Genomic DNA, 25,878 nt, shown 5'->3' with positions numbered 1-25,878 from the left:
GAGGGTGCGTGTGTGGGAAGGGGGTCCTGTTATACCCTTTGTCAGGTGCAGGGAAACAGGAGCAGCGAATCCCGTTAGGGTGGGGGGTAGAGCTGACACCTGTGCTTGGGCCTTCTGGTCACCTGCCGTCCAGAAATGGTGGCAGGGCCTAGAGCCTAGGATAGTGTCTGGGACATAAACTGGACCACAGACAAGACCATGCTATTTTACTAACAATAATTAGATGAAATTTCCAACTTAATCCATCGACTAGAAATATTCATCTATTAACCGTTAACATAAAACATTGAAGTTTAAACAACCGAATCAGGTTGGGAAGCCAAGTTCTGTTCAATCCATAACAGTATCCTATCTTAATATTCTGAAATCTAGAAAGTAAATTAGAAAGTTAACCACAACCAACACACCCTATATAACATCACAAGGGCAAATGTAATCAGAAAAAAGAATTAGCTAGTTAATTAAAAAAAATGGATCAACAACAGAGTAGTAAGGGCAAATAAGATAGCTTCTGCCTTCTGGATTCTTCAGTTAGTAAGGAGACTAAACATACTCCATAGACTCACATCGGATTTCCTAGGTCTGGTTTACATTCTTCTGAAAAATAGGAAATTGACAATCTGTGAACGTAAAGCCAAATGCTACAGAATAAACAATAAGGTGAAGAGAAAATTACAAGGAATTAAAAGAAACTTTAGACAATAAAAACAGAAATACAAGATATTCAAATTTGTGGGATACAGTAAAAGAAATTCCAAGAAAGAATAGAAAGCAATAAAACAAATACTTTAAAGAGAAGAAATATCTCAAATAAACAAACTAAAATCCCACCTCAAGAAAGCAGAAAAAAGAATGAACAAAGAGCAAGTAGAAGAAAGAAAATTATGAAGTCAGAGCAGAAACAAATAAAACAACAGAACTGATCAACAATGCAAAGAGGGGTAAAAACACTGACAACACTGCAGTCAGTCAGAGGACACAGAGAGAGAAGTGCAGACTCAGCAACGCGGGGAGCTATCACAACAGATGCAACAGAAAGACACAGCGGCCGTGAAGGCACTGTGCAAAGGTGTGCGCTGTCAGACGGGGGAATCTGGAAGAGATGGAAAATCTTAGACACCTCTCTGCCAAGACTGCGCATGAACAGAACATCAGAACAGACCAATAACGAGTAACAGGATTAAATCACTAAAACCCTCCAAAGACATTCCCAGGTTGGCTGGCTTCAGGGTAAGTTTTTAAAGAGTTAATGCCATGCTTTCATGAACTCTTCTGAAAGGCGTGGCAGAGCAGGGGACGCTTCCACACTCATGTCATAAAGCCAGAACCACCTGATACCTAAGCCATTCAAGGACATCACAAGAAAAGAAAATTGCGGATCATTAATCATGATGACCGTATATGCAAATATCCTCAACAGGATACTGGCAAAGACGCTTCACCATGACAAGTGGGATTTGTCCTTGTAATTTAAGGAGAGTTCAACATAAGTAAGTCAGGAAGTGTGATCCCTTCCACTAACAGAAAAATAAAAACATGACAGTATCAGCAGTTGCAGAGAATGCACTTCACACATTTCCGGATTCTTTTATGATTAAAAAACCTGTCATCAAACTAAGTACAGAGGGAGGTACTCACCACGATAGAGGGCGCAGCGGCCAGCTCTCAACCAGCCTCCTACTCCGTGTGACGAGCAGGAAGCTCTTCCTCTGCAGATCAGGAACAAGCCACAGCCTGGTTCTCACCTGCTGTGGTCAACACAGCGTCCTAGCCAGAGCAGTCAGGCAACAGAAGCAAGTGTAACGCATCCACATGGACAAGCAAGAAGCGACGCTGTCTCTGTTAACAGGCAAAAAATGAAGGTATACACAGAGCATTCTAAAGACTCCATCAAAAAGGGTTTACCATTTGGAACCGGTAAGGGCAGTAAAGTTGCAGGATACAGAATCAACATACAAGCATCAGCAGTGGTCATCGCAGGTCAACAGGATGACTGGCTAGAGGTGCAGCTCTGCTGACCCAGCCCTGTGAACCAGCCCATGGCCCCACCTACCCGACTAGGGCCCTGGGAGGCCCCTGGGTGACCCACCCTGAGGGGCTCCACCTGCAGGGGCTGCAGGAAACAGCTGGGCGGCCCCACCCACACGCTGCTGCTGCCCTGGAAGCCATGAGGCAGCCCCGCCACCCACTCAGGAGCCAGGAGGGGCAGAGCAGGTGTCCAGGAAGCAGCTGAGTGGCCCTGGCCTTCATCCTGTGTCCCCAGCAGGCTGCGATGAAAAGGCTGGGTGCTCACAGCTGAAGAGACGCTTCACATCGCCGGGGGAGTGTACAGAGTGCAGCTGCTGCGGGGAATGGCACGGAGCTCCTCGGAAAGCCGGAGCAGAACCAGCACAGGACCCAGCCACGCCCCCAGCGCCCATGCGTTCACGGGGACGCGGGTCGGGCCGCTGAGGAGACACCTGCGCTCCCACGGTCTGCAGCACTGTTCTCAGCAGCCGGGTGAGGAGTCAGTCTCGGGGCCCATTAACAGACAAAGAATAAACACACACATGCACGCACACGCATGCACACATGCACACACATGCACACACGCACACACGCACACATGCACACGCACTGCTGTACTCTTCAGCCTTATAAATAAGGACGTCCTGGCATTCGTGCCAACACGAGGAAGCTGCAGGGCATCACGCTAACTCTAAAAAGCCCAGCACGGGACAGACCCACAGTCTCTCTTACACAGGAAAGCTGAGAGGTTTCCACCCAGGGAGTGGACAACGGTGACCACAGGGGATGGAGAGCTGATGACCAAAAGGCTCAAGCCTTCAGGGAGACGAGAGTGAGCCGGGCCTGCTGTGGGCAGGGTGCCTGCACTCACGGGTCGCGGACGGTGGGGCTTCAACAAATCACCACCTCATCGTAAAAGAGTGCTGACGCTGTATCATCAGCTTAATTATTCCACATCACGCGTGTACATCACATTTTCCTCATCAGTGCATCCAAAGACACAGGATTAATGTATCCAGATTATATAGAAGTTATAAAAATACTAAATAAAATATAAAATTGGCGATATAAAACAGAAGGATTACAAATGTAATCATAGCTATATATATATAGTTATTGAGAAAGACTTAACTGAGAAGTTAGCTAAATTCTATGCTGAATCCCAAAGATAGCACAAAACACAGAAAATGTGAATGGATTGGAAAAAAGCTTACACAAATGTGAAAGTTAACCGGAATGAAGTACAAATGCGACATGAACATCAGAGGGGCAGACAAAGAGGCCGCTGCCTGGGACGCCTGCACCCCTAGCCTGGGGGCCTGGGCTGGAGCTCCCCCTCCGCTTCTGTGCACCCTGGGGGCAGCAGGTGACCGCTCAGCTACATGGGTCCCTGCCACCCAAGCAGGAAACCCGGATGAGTCCCTGGCTCTTAGCTTCAGCCTGGCCAGCCCTGGCTATTGTGGGTGCTTGGGAAGCGAGCCTGCAGGTGGAAGACATCATAGCTTCTCTCTGCTTTCCAAATAAGTAAAATTAAGCACATGCACTGTGGAGTGTTAGTATCAGAAAAGGTAGTCGGCAGGTGTGCTGGCTGCGGGTCTGAGAGGAAGCCGTGAGGCTGCACGGGAGGCCGCGCTGAGCCAGCAGGAACCCGGGTGGGAGACTGCGCGTTGCCTGACGGGGCGGCACGCCCGGGCGCTGCTCGTGGCAAGGCGGGAAGCCACAATTAAGAGTAGGATCTCGGGTGCCCAGTGCTTCAAGATCCAAGGTTCCAAAGAAGGAGACACCCAGCAGGAGTGGCGTTTGGTTTCTGGGTCCCTGTGAGGTGCAGGGTCAGTGTGAGAACCATCGGTGGGGCCGGCCCTGGTGAGGGCAGCGGACTCACAGGACAGGGTAAACCAGGCGGCGTTTCCAGAGGAGGCGACGCCGACAGGCCGAGCTCATCAAACGCCCGGCACTGTTGACAGAACGGTGTGTGCATTGCATTGTTTGTTCATCTAGAACTCTTACTAAAAATATCCTTAGGCTACTGTGTTTAATTGGAGTCCCGCAGGTCATCGTCCCTCAGGGATCCCATAGGGGTTTGTGCTCAAGCCCGAGCCGCTGACTTGAGAGCTGCGCAGATTGTCCCTGTCGGCAGTCCCTGTCGGCTCTACCAGCGAGGCTGCATAAAGCCCCCGCAGGCCCCGTGGCCAGAGTGCAGAGGCGCTGCGGAAGCCGCTGAGCCTGGCGACAGTTAGGCCACGGCAGAGCGAGGGCAGGTGCACAGACCTCGGCCGAGGCCAGAGCACTGAAGGTAGGAAACGCGGCAGGGACCCTGCTGACCCCCGCTCCGTGTGCTAACAGCCCCTCCCTGACAAGGTGAAGGCCAGCCAGGTAAGCAACCTCACAGCTCTACACTGGTGTCCCCCGCGTGTGCTTGTGACAGGTTAGAACGGAGTGCTCTGTGTCTGCACGTGGCCAGGTGCGACGCCGAGGCCGTGCTGAGCTGTGGATCCACAGAACCCTGTGCGCACACTCTTGCCCGCCGCCTGAAAATGGTCTGGCACGGTTTTCTTGTCAATTGCCTATGAAGCAGCAGGTCAGAGCTGTCCATTTTAAGTGTTCATATTTTGTTATTTATTTATGCACACATGCAAATAATAGCTCATACACACCTGCAAATAACATGCATGCAAATACATATGTGTAAATGCACACATGCAATCATACATGCAAATACTAGCAAACTGAGAGCAATGGCTGTCTCAGGTGCTGGACTCAGCATTCTGTTTACTGTGGTCAACCACATGACATGGAATACATGCTGAGGGTCTAAGCATTCCTCTCCTGGCACAGCACACACTCACGGCGCCGTGCAGTCCTTACTGCGATCCAGTTCCAGAAAGCTTCCCCTGGTTTCCTGGTGGGGAGGGGTAGAACTGAGGTGCTTGTTTATGCACAGGGCTGAATGTTTCTAATGCACCCCTCCCCTGACCCCCCCACCTCTCCCTGCTCCCTCCCTCACCCCTCCCTGCTCCCCACTCACCTCTCCCCGACCCTGATTACCACAATGAATGAGAAACACGTTGTGATCTTGAGAACAGAATGGGTGTAAGAATGAAAGGCAAAGGAGGAATGGCATCCCACTCAAGGCTCTGGGATGCCGGCCCTGCTGCCCTCCGTGTCCTGATTGTCCTGCCTCACCCCTCCTCCTCCACACCTCGGATGTCAGGCTCAGAGCCCCGCTTCCGTTGGGGTGCGTAAATGTGAGCCCAGTTCCTGCAGCACCGGTGTGGCTGCTCACACGTGTGAGCCAGGCAGATGTGGGGAGCGCTGGCCAGGGCTCTGTCTGGTAAAGTCATTGGGGCCACTGGGCATCTTACAGAAGAGCTGTCAGGCACCTCAGGTGGGCACAAAAGCCTGGAGTCGGGGAAGCAGGGAGGGGTGAGTGGGAGTGCAGGGGAGAGATGAGTGGGGGTACAGGGGAGGTGTGAGTGGGGAGCAGGGAGGGGTGAGTAGGGGAACAGGGAGTGGTGAGTGGGGGTACAGTGAGGGGAGAGTAGGGGTGCAGGGGAGGTGTGAGTAGGGAGCAGGGAGGGGTAAGTAGGGAGCAGGGAGAGGTGAGTGGGGGAGCAGGGAGAGGTGAGTGGGGGAGAAGGGAGAGGTGAGGGGGAGCAGGGAGAGGTGAGGGGGAGCAGGGAGAGGTGAGTGGGGGAGCAGGGAGGAGTGAGTAGGGAGCAGGGAGCAGTGAATGGGGGTACAGCGAGGTGAGAGTAGGGGTGCAGGGGAGGTGTGAGTAGAGAGCAGGAAGGGGTGAGTAGGGAGTAGGGAGAGGTGAGTGGGGGAACAGGGAGGGGTGAGTGGGGGAGCAGGGAGGGGTGAGTAGGGAGAAGGGAGAGGTGAGTGGGGGAGCAGGGAGGGGTGAGTAGGGAGCAGGGAGCGGTAAGTTGGGGAGCAGGGAGGGGTGAGTGGGAGAGCAGGGAGGGGTGAGTAGGGAGCAGGGAGAGGTGAGTAGGGAACAGGGAGAGGTGAGTGGGGGAAAAGGGAGAGGTGAGTGGGGGAGCAGGGAGAGGTGAGTGGGGAACAGAGAGAGGTGAGTGGGGGAGCAGGGAGGGGTGAGTAGGGAGCAGGGAGGGGTGAGTGAGGGAGGAGGGAGGGGTGAGTAGTGAGCAGGGAGAGGTGAGTGGGGGAGCAGGGGGGGTGAGTAGGGAGCAGGGAGGGGTGAGTAGGGAGCAGGGAGAGGTAAGGTGGGAGCAGGGAGAGGTGAGTGGGGGAGCAGGGAGAGGGGAGAGGTGAGTGGGGAACAGGGAGGGGAGAGTAGGGAAGCAGGGAGATGTGAGTGGGGGAGCAGGGAGAGGTGAGGGGGGAGCAGGGAGAGGTGAGTGGGGGAGCAGGGAGAGGTGAGTGAGGGGGCAGGGAGAGGTGAGTGGGGGAGCAGGGAGAGGTGAGTGGGGGAGCAGGGAGAGGTGAGTAGGGAGCAGGGAGAGGTGAGTAGGGAGCAGGGAGAGGTGAGTGGGCGAGCAGGGAGGAGTGAGTAGGGAGCAGGGAGAGGTGAGTAGGGAGCAGGGAGGGGTGAGTGGGGAACAGGGAGAGGTGAGTGGGGAACAGGGAGAGGTGAGTGGGGAGCAGGGAGGGGTTTGTAGGGAGCAGGGAGGGGTGGGTATGGGCGCCTTGCTGGGGCAGACTGAGGTCAGAGGAGCCTTGACAATGACAAGCAAAGGGACTCCTCAGGTCCAGATTTAAGGTAAAAGCGCGCGCCCACATGCACAGACGCACCGTTGGGCCCTACTGCCCAAGGAAACACCTCGCACCCGGAGGGAAGCGGCTTAGGCAGAACTTAGCTGGCGGTGGGGGAGTGTTCTTTCTACCGTGAGGGCTTTCCTTGCCAGCGGTCTGCCTTCTGCCCTCTCCACACCGAGCCCGGCCTGGCTGGCCAGGCTCCTGGCAAGCTGCCTGGGACACACCCGGCACCTCATGGGCGGTTTTCTGCAGACAGCTGCCTTCAGGAGGAGCCGGGGCAGGCCAGACCCGGTGTGTCCCGGACGAAAGAGAGGTGGCTCGGGTGAGACACTAGAGGAGGCCGCTACAGAGCACGGGGAGAACGAGGCTGGGAGAGCTGTGTGCGCGCCCGAGGCCCCTCGGCTGCGGGACGCAGGGAGTCACGGAGGGACGAGCGGTAACTCACGGGGCGCCCCTCTGCTCCTCTGTACACAGGTGAATGCAGGACGGGCTCCGTTGTATCAGCACCGCGAGAGCACGTCAGAGGCGCCTGAGCGTGGGTTTGAGGCAGAGGCTTGCAGCGTACACAGAGCAGGGCGGTGCCTGCTCCTAGAACTCGCGGTCTTTGTGACCCGTCCCTTTCCAAGTGAGGCCGTGGACTTGGACCCATGAGCAGAGGGAATGAGACGACAGGCTCGGAGTTTGTGCTCCTGGGACTCTTCCCGGGCGTGCCTAATCCGGGCATCCTCATGTGCCTCACCGTCCTGAGCTACGTCCTAGCCCTGGCTGCGAACGCCACCCTGACTGTCCTCATCACGCTGGACGCCCGGCTCCACAAGCCCATGTACTTCCTCCTCAGCCAGCTGGCCCTGCTGGACCTGCTCTTCACATCCACCACCGTCCCCAGGACGGCCGCCGCCTTCTTCCTGGGGACCCAGACCATCTCCAGCACGGGCTGTGGGACGCAGCTGTTTTTCTGCCTCGTGCTGGGGGGAGCAGAGTGCCTGCTCCTGACTTGCATGGCCTGCGACCGTTACGTGGCCATCTGTCGCCCTCTGCGGTACCCTGTCCTCATGAACGGGAAGACCTGCCTGTCGATGGCCGTGGGGTCCTGGGTGGGGGGCAGCCTCAATTCCCTAGTGCAGACTGTGTATACCATGTGTTTGCCCAAATGCGGCCGCCTGGAGATTGACCACTTCTTCTGCGAGGTCATGGCCGTTCTGAGGCTCTCCTGTGGGGACACCTTGACATACAGGTTGACGATACTTGGGGTGGGCATTGTGCTGCTGCTGGTTCCCTTTGGCGTCATCTTCTCCTCCTACGCCATCATCTTCCTCACTGTCCTGCGCATGAGTTCCCGTGAGGGGAGGCGGAAAGCGCTGGCCACCTGCTCCTCCCACCTGGTGGTGGTGAGCCTCTTCTACGGTCCCACTGTCGTCACCTCCATGACCCCCGGTTCCACACACAGCCCGCCCAGGACCAGGCCGTGTCTGTGTTCTTTGCAGTCGTCACCCCCACGCTGAACCCCTTCGTTTACAGCCTGAGAAACAGAGACGTCTTAGAGGCATTGAGGAGGGCTTTGAGACCCACAGCGCTCTTATCTCCTACAGTCCTGTGACCGTTTGGTGATGGCTGTGTAAGTCATCAACCCCACAGCCCGCCATGCCTGCCTCTTAAGCACGGCCGGCCGGTCTGACTCCTGAGGACTCGGTCACTTGCTGACACTGCTCGGGCAACCCAGGCACATGTCTTTGGTGTGTTAGGTCACTTTTGTTTTTTCCCCTCTGCTGATATTTTTATCCTGAATGACAGCGCAGTGGGTGCTGGCTTGCTCATGCCTTTCACAATGCTTATGTCACACGTACTCACGGCAAACTCACAAAGGCAGAGAACAGGATGGTGGTTACGAGAGCCTGGGGTTCAAGGGCAAGGGGAGAGGGCGAGGGTGAGGGCACTGCATCTCAGACAGGAGGGGCAGGCCCAGTGACCTACCGCACAGTGCTGAGCACAGCTAATGAGCACACGTCCTGCTCCCAAAACTGCTGCAGGTGCAGACTGCAAGCTTCACCCCAAAAAGAAGAGGAAATGAGATGAAGTGATGGGTAAGCTAACTAGCTGGATTTAATCTTTCTGTAATGTACACAAACTGCATAAGTAATACAATCACAACTTATAAATTGAAAAATCAAATGACCTGACAGGTGAACGTTTATTCTTGGAAGGATTAACAATAGAAAGAACGCTTGCCCATCGTTGTTGGGACTCCACACCCAGCCACTGCTGGCGGCACTGAGGCTCCTCAGGACAGCTGAGGCGGCGCTGCCCACGGTCAGCAGCCCCACACGCAGGGGCTCGCGGGGAGCGGAAACCGATATACTGAAGCACACTCACTCTCCCGTCTCACAAGAGCCAAGGCATGGAGCCAACCCAACTGTCCATCCCAGATGGATGGCTAAGGAAATCCCTGCATGAGGTCACACAGTGGGTAGGAAGGCACTAGATTCTGTCACTTAAGACAAGACGCTCGGGTGAGCGTGAGTGAGATGAGCCAGGCTCAGAGAGACAAATCCTGCAAGGCCTCACTCACCTAGGGGACCCAAAACCGTAGATTCCTATGAGCAGCCCAAGTAGGTAGCAGAATGGAGGTTAGCAGGGCTGGGACGCATGTATGAATTTCAAACATTTTTACCATAAAAACATTTCTAATTCCATTTTTCCATGAATTTTTCAAAGCACCCATATACTTCATAACATCATGTTGTACAAAATAATGTTATCAGTCAATTTAAGAATTCAAACACCAAAAAGGGCTTCAAGGCCAGAAATTAGTAAATTTACTGAGATATGTAAGTATTAGGCAAACAGAAAAAGCAAGTTAATGCTGTAACTTCGACATCATTTAAGTAAATAGGCAGGTCAGACGCTCATCGGACACGTGGCATGACCACAGTGCGCGTAAGCTGTGCTTGGGGGGGGGGGCTTTGCTCTCCTTCATTTTTGGGGTGCAGTTTTCTGTATGCTCCCCAGAGGCTCCCCGAGGCCAATACCCTGTCCACATTGGTGTGGTCCGTGCCTGGTCATCCCACCCAGGCACTGAGCCCAGCGTCTGCAAGCACGTGCTCCCGGAAACTGCACCCCCCCAGGGAGCGGCGGCCTCTCCCCCACCCGGGTTGCACCTGGCCAGGACTGGACCCTGGGACCACACGTAGATACAGTCCCAATAATGGGCACGACCCCATGGAAGTGACAGGTGCTGAGATGACCACACGTGGGAGCCAGGCGAGGGAAGGCTGGTGTGAGGCACAGAGATCCCGGCAGGACGGCGGGGTGTCGTAGCAGGGTCCCCTGGGCCCCCCGAGTCCCCATGGTTTCTCCAGCACTGACTGCTGTTGGGAAGCCCTCCTGAGCGCTGCCGCCGTGGCGAGGAAGCTGGATGCGCGGCTCCGTCGCTGAGGGTGGTGCATGGGGAAGATGAGGAACAGAGCCACGGATCCCCTGCCAAGGACAAGTCTCCTGAGAAGAGATGGGCCTTGGAGGCTCACGCCCCGATGGGCTGTTAGCACGCCCCAACCTGGCCCATCCTCAGTGGAAGGAGAGAAACGGAACCCAGTGCTGACGGGCTGGGCACGGGTGCTCTCCTGCCACAGCGCTGGTGGGAGTAGTTTCCCTCGTTTCTGGGGAAGACTGGATAGTCTAGATTTCGTGAAAGCAGAACTCTGTGTGTTAATTTCCCCAGCCCCAGAACCTAGAGGGTCACTTTGGACATACAAGTCTCAGTCAACAGACACTTGGCCAAATGGACACTACGTGTCGGGTCCTGTTGTCACAGGAGTTCTGGGGCTGGCGTGCGGGAGGCGTGCGGGAGCAGTGGCCGCAGTCTGCTGCTCCACCACTCAGGTCTGGGTCTCTTCCCCACGAGGGGTGCCGGCTGCTTCCTTTTACCCAATCCCTCGGAAGTGACACCACGTCCGTGTCGCAGCTTGTGCTGTTACGGTTCTGATGCTACCGCTCTGTGGACCACTGCCTCTCCTCTTCCACCGGACCACAGCTTCTCTCCCATTGGCTCACCGAGCACCGTGGTCTCCTGGGCTACAACTTTTCTTCTCTGCCAGGTTCTCCGAGGAGTGCGGCAGTCTTCGGTGCCACAGCTCCTGCTGTCTGCCGGATCCTTGTCTGGGACGAGTGAGGCACTGGCACAAGGAGGGAGTGAGTAAAGCGAAGGTTTACAGAAGGAGGCAGAGAAAGCCCCCTCCCTGGTAGCCACAGGGCTGCTCCCCAAGTGCCACCTACGGCACTGGCATCCCACCTGGGAGCTGGTTTGAGTCCCTGCTGCTCCACTTCTAGTCCGGCTCCCTGCCAATGAGCCTGGGGAGAGCAGCAGAGGATGGCCTGGGGGCTTTGGCCCCTGCCACCACATTGGAGACCCAGAAGAAGCTCCTGGCTCTGGCTTCAGCCTGGCTCAGCCCCCGCCACTGCGGCCATCTGAGGAGTAAACCAGCTGAAGGAAGTTCTCTCTCTCTCTCTCTCTCTCGCTCTCTCCCTCTCTCCGTCTCCCCCTCTCCCCCTCTCCCTGCCCCCCTGTAACTCTGACTTTCAAATCAATAAATCTTAAAAATCAAAACTGCCTGGCTGGGATTTTTACACAATTCTAAAGGTTCAAGTTCACCTGATTGGTCAAGTTGCATGATAATGAGGTATTATATATAAACCAATCAGGGAGTCAGCAGAGCCTGAGTATGATTGGCTTGACCAGGAACCAATCACAGAGCCCACGCTACATGTGGACGTGGGGAGTGTGTTCAAACAGGTCTGTGGCAGGCGGCTCTGCTCAGCAGATGGAACCACATCTGGAGGTGACGTTGAACCTGTGTCCCACCCTCCGTCCCTCAGAGTTCCTGCATGGCTAAGTCAGGCGGGGGTCTTCCTTTCCTTCCCAGGGCCCTGGGGTCCCTATCAGAGGCAGGAGGAGTCTATGTCTCCTCCCCAGGAGATGGGGCACATGCTTTCAACACATTCCATTTTTTAAAATTTTTAAAAATACTTACTTGAAAGAATTACAGAGAGAGGGAGAGACAGGGATAGAGGTCTTCCATCTACTGGCTCACTCTAGATGACCACAATGGCCAGGGCTGGGCCAGGCTGAAGCCAGGAGCCAGGAGCTTCTTCCAGGTCTCCCATATGGGTGCAGAGGCCCAAGCGCTTGAGCCATCTTCTGCTGCTTTCCCAGGCCACTGGCATGAAGCTAGATTAGAAGTGCAGCAGCTGGGAGAGGAACAAGCACCCAGACAGGGTGTGGGCATACTGGGCACCAGCCCCCTCCACATTCTCTGATGGAGCACGACTCTCTGTTCTAACTTCTTGGCTTACACAGAGGCTCCTGTGTGACAGCCTTCTGTCACACAGCTCCCTCTCTGGTGTGTGACAGCCATCTGTCGCACAGCTTCCTCTCTTGTGTGTGACAGCCATCAGTCACAGCTCCCTCTCTCCTGTGTGACAGCCATCTGATGCACAGCTCTCTCTCTCCTGTGTGACAGCCATCTGTCACAGTTCCCCCTCTCCTGTGTGAAGGCATCTGTCACAGCTCCCTCTCGCCTGCGTGACAGCTGTCAGTCACAGCTCCCTGCTCGTGTGTGACAGCCCTCAGTCACAGCTCCCTCTCTCCTGTGTGACAGCTGTCTATCACAGATACCTCTCTTGTGTGTGACAGCCATCTGTCGCACAGCTCCTTCTCTCCGGTGTATCAGCCGTCTGTCGCACAGCTCCCTCTCTTGTGTGACCGCCATCTGTCATAGCTCCCTTTCACCTGTATGACAGCCGTCTGTCACAGCTCCCTCTCTCTGTGTGACAGCCATCTGTCACAGATACCTCTCTCCTGTGAGACAGCCGTCTGTCACAGCTCCATCTCTCCTGTGTGACAGCCATCTGTCACAGCTCCCCCTCTCCTGTGTGACAGCTGTATGTCACAGCTCCCTCTCTCCTGTGTGACAGCCATCTGTCACAGATACCTCTCTTATGTGTGACAGCCATCTGTCTCACAGCTCCCTCTCTCCGGTGTATCAGCCATCTGTCGCACAGCTCCCTCTCTTGTGTGACCGCCATCTGTCACAGCTCCCTCTCACCTGTATGACAGCCATCTGTCACAGCTCCCTCTATCCTGTGAGACAGCCGTCTGTCACAGCTCCCTCTCTCCTGTGAGACAGCCATCTGTCACAGCTCCCTCTCTCCTGTGTGACAGCCATCTGTCACAGCTCCCTTCTCGTGTATGACAGTCGCCTGTCACAGCTCCCTCTCTAGTGTGTGACAGCTGTCTGTTGCACATCTTCTTCTCTCCTGTGTGACAGCCATCTGTCACAGCGCCCTCTGTCCTGTGTGACAGCCATCTGTCACAGCGCCCTCTGTCCTGTGTGACAGCAGTCTGTCACAGCTCCCTCTCTCCTATGTGACAGCCGTCTGTCACAGCTCCCTATCTCCTATGTGACAGCCGTCTGTCAAAGCTCCCTCTCTCGAGTGTGACAGCCGTCTGCCTCACAGCTTCCTCTCTGCTTGGGTTGAGTTGTGTTGCAGTGTTCTGTGCTGCAGCTTCTCTTCTCTGTTCCGTTCTTTGTCTCCTGCCCACAAGGAACGAGGCCACAGGCAGGAAGGGGAGCCGAGTAAGGAAGTTTACTGAAAGAAAAGAGAAAGCACCAGGCACCTGCGGCCCCAAGAGAGGGGCTGGGCAGCACCGCCTGGCTCTCATATGTATGTGTTTCTAAAGGAGCAAGTTTGCCTGATTGGTCAAGGTATCTGCTAATGAGGTAGTCTATGAGAACCTATCAGGCAAGCAGCTGAGCCTGACTGTGATTGGTTTGGCCATGAACCAATCATCAGAGGGAAGTTAGACCTAAGCCCACATGGGCCCATGGTGGGCAGGACCTGGTGAGAAGCAGGAACCAATCAGCAAGGCCAGGAGGGGCCGGCAGCCACAGGACTCAGTACGGTCACCCAACAGCAGTGTCCTGGTCTGCTCAGCTGGGTGCCTGCCCTCCAGGGGCTGCTGCGTCACTACCATAATTTTCAAGATAACACATGGACCTTCTGAGCCAGCACTTCATTAAATTTGCCCTTGAAGAGTTAAAAATAAAAGTGTTGGCCGGCGCCATGGCTCAATAGGCTAATCCTCCGCCGCGGCACCGGCACACTGAGCTAGACACAAAGCTGGTATCCCGAAGCTGCAGAGGCTGGCGGCAGCGATGACTACACAAACGTGAACCAGGAGCTTGGCGGGACCAGCACGTGGGGAGTGTGCAGACGGCCAACTGCAATCTTAGGAGCAAACAGACGCACAGGCAGCTTGCGCTTAGCATAAGCAACCCCCAAGGCCGACATCAGAGGTGGAGACTAAGGCTGTTGTCCAGTCTAGAGTCCCAGTTCCAACTTTGTTCTCTGTCCCTACACAACACTCAGGGCCAGAACCCACCGATGGAAGCAGTGCTAGGATTGGCAGAGTGAGCAGCCAGCAGGGCGGCGGCGAGCGTGTCCAGGCGGCACGTCTCTATCTGAGGTGCTCCCAGATTGCTCCAACAGCCACACTTCCCACGCGCTGGTGGCAGCTGCCACAGGAAGGTTCACGCACAGAACTGTGCAGCTACGTGTGGACAGATTGCTCAGGGAGGGGTGCAAGTCTGGGAAGAGACCCTCTGAGGTGTCAGGGAGGGCCTCACAGGAAGAGAGTGAACAGGGAGAGAAGCCCACGTGGCCGTCCATGGACACAGTGGCCCCGGGGTGTGCAGTGCACTGACCCAGAGTCCGACCCTTCCCCTGCAAGGCAGGGAAGCTGGAGCGTGGAATTGCATGCTTAGCTGTGGAGATCATGACAGCTCATCGTGTGAGACAAAGGCATACTCACATGACGCTGCCCTGAAGAGTACACGCTCACACCTCTAACGTGTACCCCGATAGGTGCACCCCACACCTGGGGCTCAATAAGCCCCTTTCATGAGCATCTTGCACTACAGGAGATGCCATCAGGGTGCAGACTGGCCTTTGGAATTCCAATGATTTGCTCTGCCAAATACCACGCACGCTTGGCAAAGGTGAACCCATTTTGAGACCCCAGCATGGGTTCCGAATATATATATGTAGGAGCTTTAGAGATTTCAGAGCTGATTTAATGGAAACATAAAAGAATTTTAATATGTCCCTACTTCATAAGGCTCCAGGGATATTTACAATAAAAGCAAAGCAGCCTCCCGCGGAGGTCTGGGACTCACAGCCGAAACTTCATTCAGAAAGAACTCTCATCATGGTCTCCTAAAGCCATGAGTGCAAAACGGCTCCCCCCAGCCCGGCCACTGCTCTGCTCACCCCCACAGCCTGTCACTGTCTCTGCTCCCTAGGAAGCCCCGCACCTCCCCGCCAGCTTCCGGAGTGCAGCCAGCACCTCCTTGTTCCTCAGGCTGTAGATGAGGGGGTTCAGCATGGGGGTGAACACATTGCTGAACACAGACAGTGCCTGGTCTTGCTCTGGGCTGTGGGAAGAGGTGAAGCTCATGTAAATGAAGATGTTCGGACCAAAGAAGAGACTCACCACCGTGAGGTGGGAGGAGCAGGTGGCCAAGACCTTCTGCCTGCCCTTGACAGAGCTCATGCGGAGCACGGCGAGGAAGATGAGTGTGTAGGAGGCTGTGATGAGACCGAAGGGGACGACCAGCAGCACCACGCTACTCACTACTACCACCGACTGATACACGGATGTGTCCTCACAGGACAGCTTGATGAGGACGGGCACCTCGCAGAAGAAGTGCTGGATCTCCCGGGACCCACAGATGGGGAAGTGCAGAGGGTAAACCGTGTGAACCAAGGAGCTGACCAAGCCTCCAACCCAACACCCAGAAACCATGTGCAGGCAGAACCTGGGGCTCATGATGGCGGGGTAGCGCAGCGGGTTGCACACAGCCACGTAGCGGTCGTACGCCATGAGGGTCAGGATGAGGCACTCGGACGTCCCCAGCAACAGGAAGAAGAAGCTCTGTGTCCCGCAGCCAACCCAGGAGATGCCCCTCTCCCCTGTGAAGAAGTTGGCAGCCATCTTGGGGACGATGGTGGAGGTCAGTGTCAGGTCGATGAGGGAGAGCTGGCTGAGCAGGACGTACATGGGCGTGTGCAGCCGGGCGTCCCCCAGGATCAGGACGATCAGAAGGGCGTTTCCCAGGAAGGCCAGGATGTAGATGAGGACCACGGCGGCGTTGAGGAGCAGGGAGTGCCGGGACCCAGGGAAGAGCCCGGCCAGGAGGAAGTCCGTGGCCGAAGAGGCGTTCCCACCCACCATGCCGCTGCACGGCCACGAGGGAGACCACTGGAGTCACTACCACGTGTGACACCTCGTGTCAGTCTGGGGGCCAGAAGTTCTAGAACCTTACCCCCGGCTCCGGGTTCTCACGTAGCCTTTGCCCCCATCTCAGGGAGAGCACTTTCCCGTGTCTCTTGAACAATCGCCTGACTTGGTAAATACAGAAGACTGGACACACGATCCACGCCAGCACTAACCGGCCTCTGCTGAGCTGAGTTCTTCCGATTTTCTTCTTTCTTTCTAAGTTGGAGAATCCTGTAAATACTAACACCCATTTCTAGAAATACAGGCTTAAACTGCTGTACACTGCTCATGTTAGCCATGGGACCTAGCTAACAACTTTTGTGCATCAGAGCAAAAATGAAGGAAATTCTAATCAGTTCTTTCAATTTGGCTCTATAAATTATAAATCAATTACTTGGTTTCATTCTAATGAAATATCCTACTGTTTGCTTGCCTCTTGGTGGGTGATTGTCCTTATGCTATACATAGGGTGAGAGAAATTGCTAGACACACAGAACTGCCAAGCATCAGTTTTCAGTTTTACTGACCAAGGAAAGCTCTTGTATTCAATAGAGAATCCTGCACCCACAGTGACTGATGAAACGTCTGTCCTGTGCTTAGATACAGACCTCGAGCTCTGCTCAGTGGTCTCCGTGCTCCCGGCCCCGCTGCTCGTGCCGCTGCACCTCTGCTCTCTGCAGGGTGAGCAGCTCCAGGAGTGCAGCCGTCCGCACTTGCACAGGCACCTGCATGCATTGATCTTCTGGCGAGCGCCAGGCCTTTCCCTGGCAAGTCGGCTCACCGAACAGTGGCCGCCCCACCCCAGCCGGGAGAGACAGTGCTGCCAGGCAGAAGTTTCCAGATGCTCGGCCTCCCGACCAGAGGGGCTCTGCTCAGCACGGTCAAAACTCCCTGAAGTCCAGTCTGTTGCTGCAGCCAGAGACCCCTAATGTAAAGCCGCGCCCCGCTCGGGCTTACACTAGCTGTTCTCCCCTGGCCGTCTGTATTCACAGTACTGTGTGGCTTTTGGACAAAAGATCAGTTAAGAAGAAAAACCACTGCTTTGACTTGAGCCGTCGCTCTGGTGAACTATAAAATGTGGCGGGACTGGCTGACCTTGCCGGCCAGTGACCATGAGCACAAATTCACTTCTCACCACACTCACATCAGTTCAGGGAGTACCACTGATGAGTGTGTGGGCAGCCTGCGTGGTCCACTCACTATCATAGCACACTTGCTGAGCGCTCACGAGGGCAGCAGTGACCTGGGACAGGGCCTAAGCAGAACAGAGGCCAGTGTGCAGCGCTGCCCAGCACCAGCCCCTGCGGTGCCCCTTGACAGTGGGCGTCAGCACCTTTAACTGTCCCATTCTCTAATCTGCCTGCGCTCCAGACACCACCTGTCTGCTATAAGGCTGTGGGCTTACAACTCAGAGAATGCAACTGTCAAGTTTAGACAGCCAACTGATCTTAAACACTAAAAACTGGAGCAAAGGAACATTCAAATGTGTCTAGCTCACTCCCGCTTTAACTTAACAATCATCAGACTTTTACTTTGTATCTTGTAAATGCATATTAACTAGCAGCCAACGAGCTGAACCAAGCGGGGGATACCTTTTAGGAAGGAAAATCTGTGGGGACTGAAACCACACCCAAAGTCAGCAAACGGCCATAGCTCAGGAAGCAAACCACCACAAGCCACAGGATAAGTTCACTGTGTTGTGCTACCTGCTGACTGCGTTTGGGCACATGATGGTGCCCCATGTTCTACTGGGTTTGGTCAGACAAGAGTACAGATCACACCACAACCCCTGCCTTAAACCCTCAACAAAAAGCAGCTCAAAATGGATCAGTATTTTAAACGTAAGACGAGAAACCGTAAAACCACTGGAGGAAAACACAGGGCAAGGACTCCAAGACATCGGCACAGGCAGTGGCTTTTTGGATCAGACTCCCAAAGTCCCAGCAATAAAGACAAAAGTAGACAAATGGGAGTGCATAAAGCCAAGGAGCTTCTGCACAGCCCAGGAAAGCACAGAGGGAGGAGAGAGCTGACAGAATGGGATCATATGTCTGCAAACCTTGCGTCTGGATCTTCCACACAGACCCCAAAGAGAAATACCGATTCCAGGCAGACTTCCCCTCGACGCGGACCCTGAGCAGGCTGAGCCTAACACAGGTGCTTCCACCTGTGAGAGACACAGTCGCCGAAGTCTGACATGTGCGAGAATCAGCATCGGCCACGTGAATTCTCTACAGAACGAGCGTTACCAGGCAAGCAGTAGGATGTGTTCCTTCCTGTATGGCATTGGCCTTGCGCACTGCTTGTGTCCAGCCCCTCCCCCGTGGGATCCCGTGCTGACACAGGACCTTCCACAGTCACACACGGCTTCTCATGGTGCAGCATGAGTCCCCTCTGTGAAGGGGAGTGAGTGCAGCTGGCCCCACGCAGATGGAGGATCACGCATTTCTGCAAATGCCCGCCGTGTCCACGGTTCTGAACACTCGGAAGGGGGGAGGCTGGTGTGTATTTCAGCTGAGCTCTGCCCGGCAGAGCTGTAATTTGTCATCAGGTCTGGGGCTGAGACCTTCACAGGGAACAGCCCCGGGGAGCAGAGTCCCCAGACTCCAATTAACTTGGATCTCAGACCAAAACAATGAACCTCAGAAATTAGGAAAAACGGTGTGAAACAGATTTTCCTCACCATGGAAAATATTCCAGTGCTTCCAGCCCCACGGTGAATGCCAGGCAGCGTGAGGACAGTTCAGACCGGGCTTTGTGGATTTCATGTGAGGAGGGTCGGCTTGCACTATCCTCACCCTCTCTCTCACACTCTGTCCCTCGTATGTCTTATAAAGTAGTTCTTTTTGAAGCAGCTGGAGAATCCCTTAGCTTCTTTTCAGTGTATAAATAATATTAATATTGAAGATCAAACATATCTAAATGAAAAGACCATGTCTCCCACTTGGTGACTATCATTTGTTCAGATAATTTGATTATCTGAGCATTATGTATGGTATCTGTAATGGCCTCACCAGTGAGGGTCTCTTGCATAATCATATAAGATGTGCTGTACCATCCTCTAGAATGTTCCCCAGCCAGTGAGCGTGATGAACATCCCAGCCACCCACAGCCGGGTCTCTTCGCCCCACCCGAGGTCCCACACATCCTCTGAAGTCCCAAAACTTCCTTTCTCTAGGAACAGTCTGAGGGCCTGGGACTCATTCAGACATAGGCACAAGAAAAACAACAACAAAAAAAAATTATTGGGTGGGGCTGGTGCCATGGCACAGTAGGTTAATCCTCTGCCTGTGGCGCCAGCATCCCATATGGGTGCCAGTTCTCATCCCGGCTGTTCCTCTTTCAATCCCGCTCGCTACTATGGCCTGGGAAAGCAGTGGAAGATGGCCCAAGTCCTTCAGCCCCCAAACCTACGTGGGAGACTCAGATGAAGCTCCTGGCTCCTGGCTTTGGATGTGTGCAGCTCAAGCCATTGTGGCCATTTGGGGAGTGAACCAATGGACAGAAGACCTTGCTTTCTCTGTCTCTCCCTCTCACTGTCTGTAACTCTAGCTCTCAAATAAATAAACAAAATATTTTTTAAAAATTATTGGAAAATAATCAGTAAACACACATATCCACTGAATTCCTTTGGCACCAACAGGGAATTGTCAGCTCAAAGTGAATGGAGAGAAAGGGAGGCAAACAGGTGTTTTCCATGAGCTGGAGACAAAAGCATCAGAGTGAAACTCACATCTGCACATGTCAGAAAGGTCCACACCTGCGGCTCTCAGGAGGCTTCTAAGGACCAGGACAACTTCCCTGGGCTGTGCAGTAGAGCACTAGACAAACCGCTGTTTAGGCTGAATGTGGACGTTATCAAATGCATGAAGCTTATATACCTTAAATAAAAGGTGTCTTGGTTAAAAAAATTAAAAAGAATATAGCTCCTTAAGGACAAAGACAACACTGATTTATTTGCTTATTTGTTTTTGCGTTAATTATACATAATTATCTTTATATATTTATGTATGCATGTATGTATATCACATCTGATTTATCTTTATATCACCTGCACTAGTGGTTAGCAAAATACCACCAAATCCGGCTGGCTGCCTGTTTTGGGCTGGCCTGTGAGGTAAGAAATTTATGGAAGGGGCCAGCATTGTGGCATAACGGGTTAAACTGTAGCCTATGATATAGGCATCCCATGTGGGCACCAGTTCATGTCCTGGCTGCTCCACTCCCAGTCTAGCTCCCTGATACAGACCTGGGAAAAGCAGCAGAAGATGGTCTAAGAACTTGGGCCCTGCCATCCAGATGGGAGACCCAGATGAAGCTCCTGGCTCCTGGCTTCAGCCTGGCCCAGCCTTGGCTTTTGCGGACATCTGGGGTGTGAACCAGCAGGTGGAAGATCTCCCTCCCTGTCTCTCCCTCACTCTCTGCAGCTCTGACTTTCAAATAAATACATCTTTTTAAAAAAAAAGAAAATCATGTACGATTCCAATTTCAGGGCCTCTAAACACAGTTTATTGGAATATGTCAGGCTCATTCTGGCACACACTGGCCGCAGCAGTGTCCACACCTGCAGAGCTGAGAGTGCGACAAAGCCTGGACCATTTACCATCTGCTCTTTACAAAGGCGTGTCAGCCTGTGGCTTCCGCTACCTCTCTGCTTTGTGGACATCATGAGGGGATGATACCGCCTTCAGTGGAGTCGCCTTTCAGAGAGAGGAGTTGATACCGTATGCATACGATGGTGGATGAGGGGACACTTTTGACTCTTTGACTCCTGGATCCTGGCTTTGGATTGGCCCAGACCTTCTCATTGCTGCCCGCTGGGGAATGAACCAGCAAATGGAAGATCTCTCTCTCTCTCCCTTTCTCTCTCTCCTTTCTCTTTCTCTCTCTTTGCCTTTCTAACAAATAAATATATATTTGTCTAAAAAAAACTCTGGAAATCCATGCATATAAGAGGTCTTCAAAAAAAACCTGTGAATTGTGAAAAACCATGCATAGATTTCAAAGGTGTTTTATATCAAAAGAAATGGATGTTTTTGTTGTATTTCCATGAGCTTTTGGAAGGGTCCTTGTATAGGTGAACACTTCCTCAGAAACAAGGACACAAGAACCACTCAAGGAGTCAATGTCAAAGTCACTGCTGGGTGCCTCTGGAGTCGTGGAAAGAGGGGTGACCTACACTCTCGAGGCTGAGAAGACTGTGCATCCCGAGAGGCTGACGGGGCACAGAGGAAGGACACTGAGGAGGCAGACAGCGATACCGGAGCAGCACACATCACTCCCCAAGGACACATCATCCCAAGGCCATCAGGTCACTGCATCCATGATGGACACCCCAGGGTCACTGAGAAGCTCAAAGTCAGGACTGAGGTGAGAGAGTGTCCTGAAGCCGCAGAGGCTGGCGGCAGCGATGACTACATGCACATGAACCAGGAGCTTGGAGGGACCAGCACGTGGGGAGTGTGCAGACGGCCAACTGCAATCTTAGGAGCAAACAGATGCACAGGCAGCTTGCGCTTAGCATAAGCAACCCCCAAGGCCGACATCAGAGGTGGAGACTAAGGCTGCTGTCCAGTCTAGAGTCAAGTTCCACACTTTGTTCTCTGTCCCTACACAACACTCAGGGCCAGAACCCACCGATGGAAGCAGTGCTCAGATTGGCAGAGTGAGCAGCCAGCAGGGCGGCGGCGAGCGTGTCCAGGCGGCACGTCTCTATCTGAGGTGCTCCCAGATTGCTCCAACAGCCACACTTCCCACGCGCTGGTGGCAACTGCCACAGGAAGGTTCACGCACAGAACTGTGCAGCTACGTGTGGACAGATTGCTCAGGGAGGGGTGCAAGTCTGGGAAGAGACCCTCTGAGGTGTCAGGGAGGGCCTCACAGGAAGAGAGTGAACAGGGAGAGAAGCCCACGTGGCCGTCCATGGACACAGTGGCCCCGGGGTGTGCAGTGCACTGACCCAGAGTCCAACCCTTCCCCTGCAAGGCAGGGAAGCTGGAGCGTGGAATGTGCATGTTTAGCTGTGGAGATCATGACAGCTCATCGTGTGAGACAAAGGCATACTCACATGACGCTGCCCTGAAGAGTACACGCTCACACCTCGAACGTGTACCCCAGTAGGTGCACCCCACACCTGGGGCTCAATAAGCCCCTTTCATGAGCATCTTGCAATACAGGAGATGCCATCAGGGTGCAGATTGGGCTTTGGAATTCAAATGATTTGCTCTGCCAAATACCATGCACACTTGGCAAAGGTGAACCCTTTGGGTTCCTAATATATATGTAGGAACTTGAGAGACTTCAGAGCCAATTAATGAAAACATAAAAGAATTTTAATATGTTCCTGACTTGATAAGGCTCCAGGGATATTTACAATAAAAGCAAAGCAGCCTCCCGCGGAGGTCTGGGACTCACAGCCGAAACTTCATTCAGAAAGAACTCTCATCATGGTCTCCTAAAGCCATGAGTACAACCGGCTCCCCCCTGCCCGGCCGCTGCTCTGCTCACCCCCACAGCCCGTCACTGTCTCTGCTCCCTAGGAAGCCCCGCACCTCCCCGCCAGCTTCTGGAGTGCAGCCAGCACCTCCTTGTTCCTCAGGCTGTAGATGAGGGGATTCAGCATGGGGGTGAGCACATTGCTGAACACAGACAGCGCCTGGTCCTGCTCTGGGCTGTGGGAAGAGGTGAAGCTCATGTAAATGAAGATGTTCGGACCAAAGAAGAGACTCACCACCGTGAGGTGGGAGGAGCAGGTGGCCAAGACCTTCCGCCTCCCCTTGACGGAGCTCATGCGGAGCACGGCGAGGAAGATGAGTGTGTAGGAGGCTGTGATGAGACCGAAGGGGACGACCAGCAGCACCACACTGGTTACCACCACCACAGACTGATACACGGATGTGTCCTCACAAGACAGCTTGATGAGGACGGGCACCTCGCAGAAGAAGTGCTGGATCTCCCGGGACCCGCAGATGGGGAAGTGCAGAGGGTAAACCGTGTGAACCAAGGAGCTGGCTGAGCCTCCAACCCAACACCCAGAAACCATATGCAGGCAGAACCTGGGGCTCATGATGGCGGGGTAGCGCAGCGGGTTGCACACAGCCACGTAGCGGTCGTATGCCATGAGGGTCAGGATGAGGCACTCAGACATCCCCAGCAACAGGAAGAAGAAGCTCTGTGTCCCGCAGCCAACCCAGGAGATGCCCCTCTCCCCTGTGAAGAAGTTGGCAGCCATCTTGGGGACGATGGTAGAGGTCAGTGTCAGGTCGATGAGGGAGAGCTGGCTGAGCAGGACGTACATGGGTGTGTGTAGCCGGGCATCCCCTAGGATCAGGATGATCAGAAGGGTGTTTCCCAGGAAGGCCAGGATGTAGATGAGGACCACGGTGGCATTGAGGAGCAGGGAGTGCCGGGACCCAGGGAAGAGCCCGGCCAGGAGGAAGTCCGTGGCCGAAGAGGCGTTCCCACCCACCATGCCGCTGCACGGCCACGAGGGAGACCACTGGAGTCACTACCACGTGTGACACCTCGTGTCAGTCTGGGGGCCAGAAGTTCTAGAACCTTACCCCCAGCTCCGGGTTCTCACGTAGCCTTTGCCCCCATCTCAGGGAGAGCACTTTCCCGTGTCTCTTGAACAATCGCCTGACTTGGTAAATACAGAAGACTAAACACACAATCCACGCCAGCACTAACCGGCCTCTGCTGAGCTGAGTTCTTCTATTTTTCTTCTTTCTTTCTAAGTTGGAGAATCCTGTAAATACTAACACCCATTTCTAGAAATACAGGCTTAAACTGCTGTACACTGCTCATGTTAGCCATGGGACCTAGCTAACAACTTTTGTGCATCGGAGCAAAAATGAAGGAAATTCTAATCAGTTCTTTCAATTTGGCTCTATAAATTATAAATCAATTACTTGGTTTCATTCTAATGAAATATCCTACTGTTTGCTTGCCTCTTGGTGGGTAATTGTCCTTATGCTATACATAGGGTGAGAGAAATTGCTAGACACACAGAACTGCCAACCATCAGTTTTCTGTTTTACTGACGAAGGAAGCTCTTGTATTCAATAGAGAATCCTGCACCCACAGTGACTGATGAAACGTCTGTCCTGTGCTTAGATACAGACCTCGAGCTCTGCTCAGTGGTCTCCGTGCTCCCGGCCCCGCTGCTCGTGCCGCTGCACCTCTGCTCTCTGCAGGGTGAGCAGCTCCAGGAGTGCAGCCGTCCGCACTTGCACAGGCACCTGCATGCATTGATCTTCTGGCGAGCGCCAGGCCTTTCCCTGGCAAGTCGGCTCACCGAACAGTGGCCGCCCCACCCCAGCCGGGAGAGACAGTGCTGCCAGGCAGAAGTTTCCAGATGCTCGGCCTCCCGACCAGAGGGGCTCTGCTCAGCACGGTCAAAACTCCCTGAAGTCCAGTCTGTTGCTGCAGCCAGAGACCCCTAATGTAAAGCCGCGCCCCGCTCGGGCTTACACTAGCTGTTCTCCCCTGGCCGTCTGTATTCACAGTACTGTGTGGCTTTTGGACAAAAGATCAGTTAAGAAGAAAAACCACTGCTTTGACTTGAGCCGTCACTCTGGTGAACTATAAAATGAGGCAGGACTGGCTGACCTTGCCGGCCAGTGACCATGAGCACAAATTCACTTCTCACCACACTCACATCAGTTCAGGGAGTACCACTGATGAGTGCGTGGGCAGCCTGCGTGGTCCACTCACTATCATAGCACACTTGCTGAGCGCTCACGAGGGCAGCAGTGACCTGGGACAGGGCCTAAGCAGAACAGAGGCCAGTGTGCAGCGCTGCCCAGCACCAGCCCCTGCAGTGCCATTGACAGTGGGCATCAGCACCTTTAACTGCCCCGTTCTCTAATCTGCCCCCGCTCCAGACACCACCTGTCTGTCATAAGGCTGTGGGCTTACAACTCAGAGAATGCAACTGTCAAGTTTAGACAGCCAACTGATCTTAAACACTAAAAACTGGAGCAAAGGAACATTCAAATGTGTCTAGCTCACTCCCGCTTTAACTTAACAATCATCAGACTTTTACTTTGTATCTTGTAAATGCATATTAACTAGCAGCCAACCAGCTGAACCAAGTTGGGGGATACCTTTTAGGAAGGAAAATCTGTGGGGACTGAAACCACACCCTGACAGTGTTCTTTGAGTAGAAATGCAAACATCACAGCAAAGAACTCTGCATCACTTCATACCATAAAGCCTATTTCCCCATTAAATGATTTCAGCTGACTAAGCCTTTTTGGGGTCAGCTCTGCACATGTTTCTGTTACTTGCTTTGTACACAAGAAGACTGAGCTGTGGGAGGGAAGAGTGTGATGCTGTGTGCGTTAGCCTGTGGCCCCAAAGCAGTCTCCCAGGTCCTGACGACTTTCCGGGCTCTGGGTCCCTCTTGTTAGCGTGCTCGAGGTTGGGCTGTGAGGGCACAGACAGCACAGGCATCGACAAAGTCAGCAAACGGCCATAGCTCAGGAAGCAAACCACCACAAGCCACAGGATAAGTTCACTGGGTCGTCCTACCTGCTGACTGCGTTTGGGCACATGATGGTGCCCCGTGTTCCACTGGGTTTGGGCAGACAAGAGTACAGATCACACCACAACCCCTGCCTTAAACCCTCGACAAAAAGCAGCTCAAAATGGATCAGTATTTTAAACATAAGACGAAAAACCGTAAAACCACTGGAGGAAAACACAGGGCAAGGACTCCAAGACATCGGCACAGGTAGTGGCTTTTTGGATCAGACTCCCAAAGTCCCAGCAATAAAGGCAAAAGTAGAAAAATGGGAGTGCTTAAAGCCAAGGAGCTT

The 25,878-nt window shown here is 53.8% G+C and overlaps 2 protein-coding genes across 11 annotated transcripts in view; both read right to left on the bottom strand.

Moving 5' to 3' along the window:
• LOC127485501 (olfactory receptor 2L5-like) overlaps positions 1–25,878 on the bottom strand; it is a 69,836-nt gene that overhangs the window by 4,509 nt on the left and 39,449 nt on the right. For 3 of the 10 annotated variants that reach the window (XM_089334763.1, XM_089334762.1, XM_089334764.1), the window contains 2 exons: positions 23,113–23,377; positions 22,393–22,728 (listed from right to left, as the gene is read on the bottom strand). In XM_089334763.1, the coding sequence (XP_089190889.1) occupies positions 22,593–22,728; positions 23,113–23,354 (378 nt within the window). In that variant the 5' untranslated portion in view covers positions 23,355–23,377 and the 3' untranslated portion in view covers positions 22,393–22,592. Of the gene's footprint in view, positions 1–1,638; positions 1,840–8,897; positions 10,896–22,392; positions 22,729–23,112; positions 23,699–25,878 lie in introns of those variants that run through there. The other 7 variants (XR_016235013.1, XR_016235012.1, XR_016235015.1 and 4 more) reach the window with 4 other exon arrangements.
• On the bottom strand, positions 14,908–16,234 carry LOC149125969 (olfactory receptor 2L3-like). The gene has a single exon (XM_089334637.1). It carries the CDS (start codon positions 16,010–16,012, stop codon positions 15,077–15,079), a length of 936 nt encoding a protein of 311 aa, XP_089190763.1. The 5' UTR covers positions 16,013–16,234; the 3' UTR covers positions 14,908–15,076.

The sequence above is a fragment of the Oryctolagus cuniculus genome, chromosome 6 (genome assembly GCF_051225735.1).
Source record: "Oryctolagus cuniculus isolate XC-2025 breed Fujian yellow rabbit chromosome 6, ASM5122573v1, whole genome shotgun sequence".
Lineage (NCBI taxonomy): Eukaryota > Metazoa > Chordata > Mammalia > Lagomorpha > Leporidae > Oryctolagus > Oryctolagus cuniculus.
This window is presented reverse-complemented; position numbering and strand designations above follow the sequence as displayed.

Bases quoted from the DNA above. Each gene is read 5' to 3' on its own strand.
- LOC149125969 (XM_089334637.1), bottom strand. From the start codon at position 16,012: ATGGTGGGTGGGAACGCCTCTTCGGCCACGGACTTCCTCCTGGCCGGG.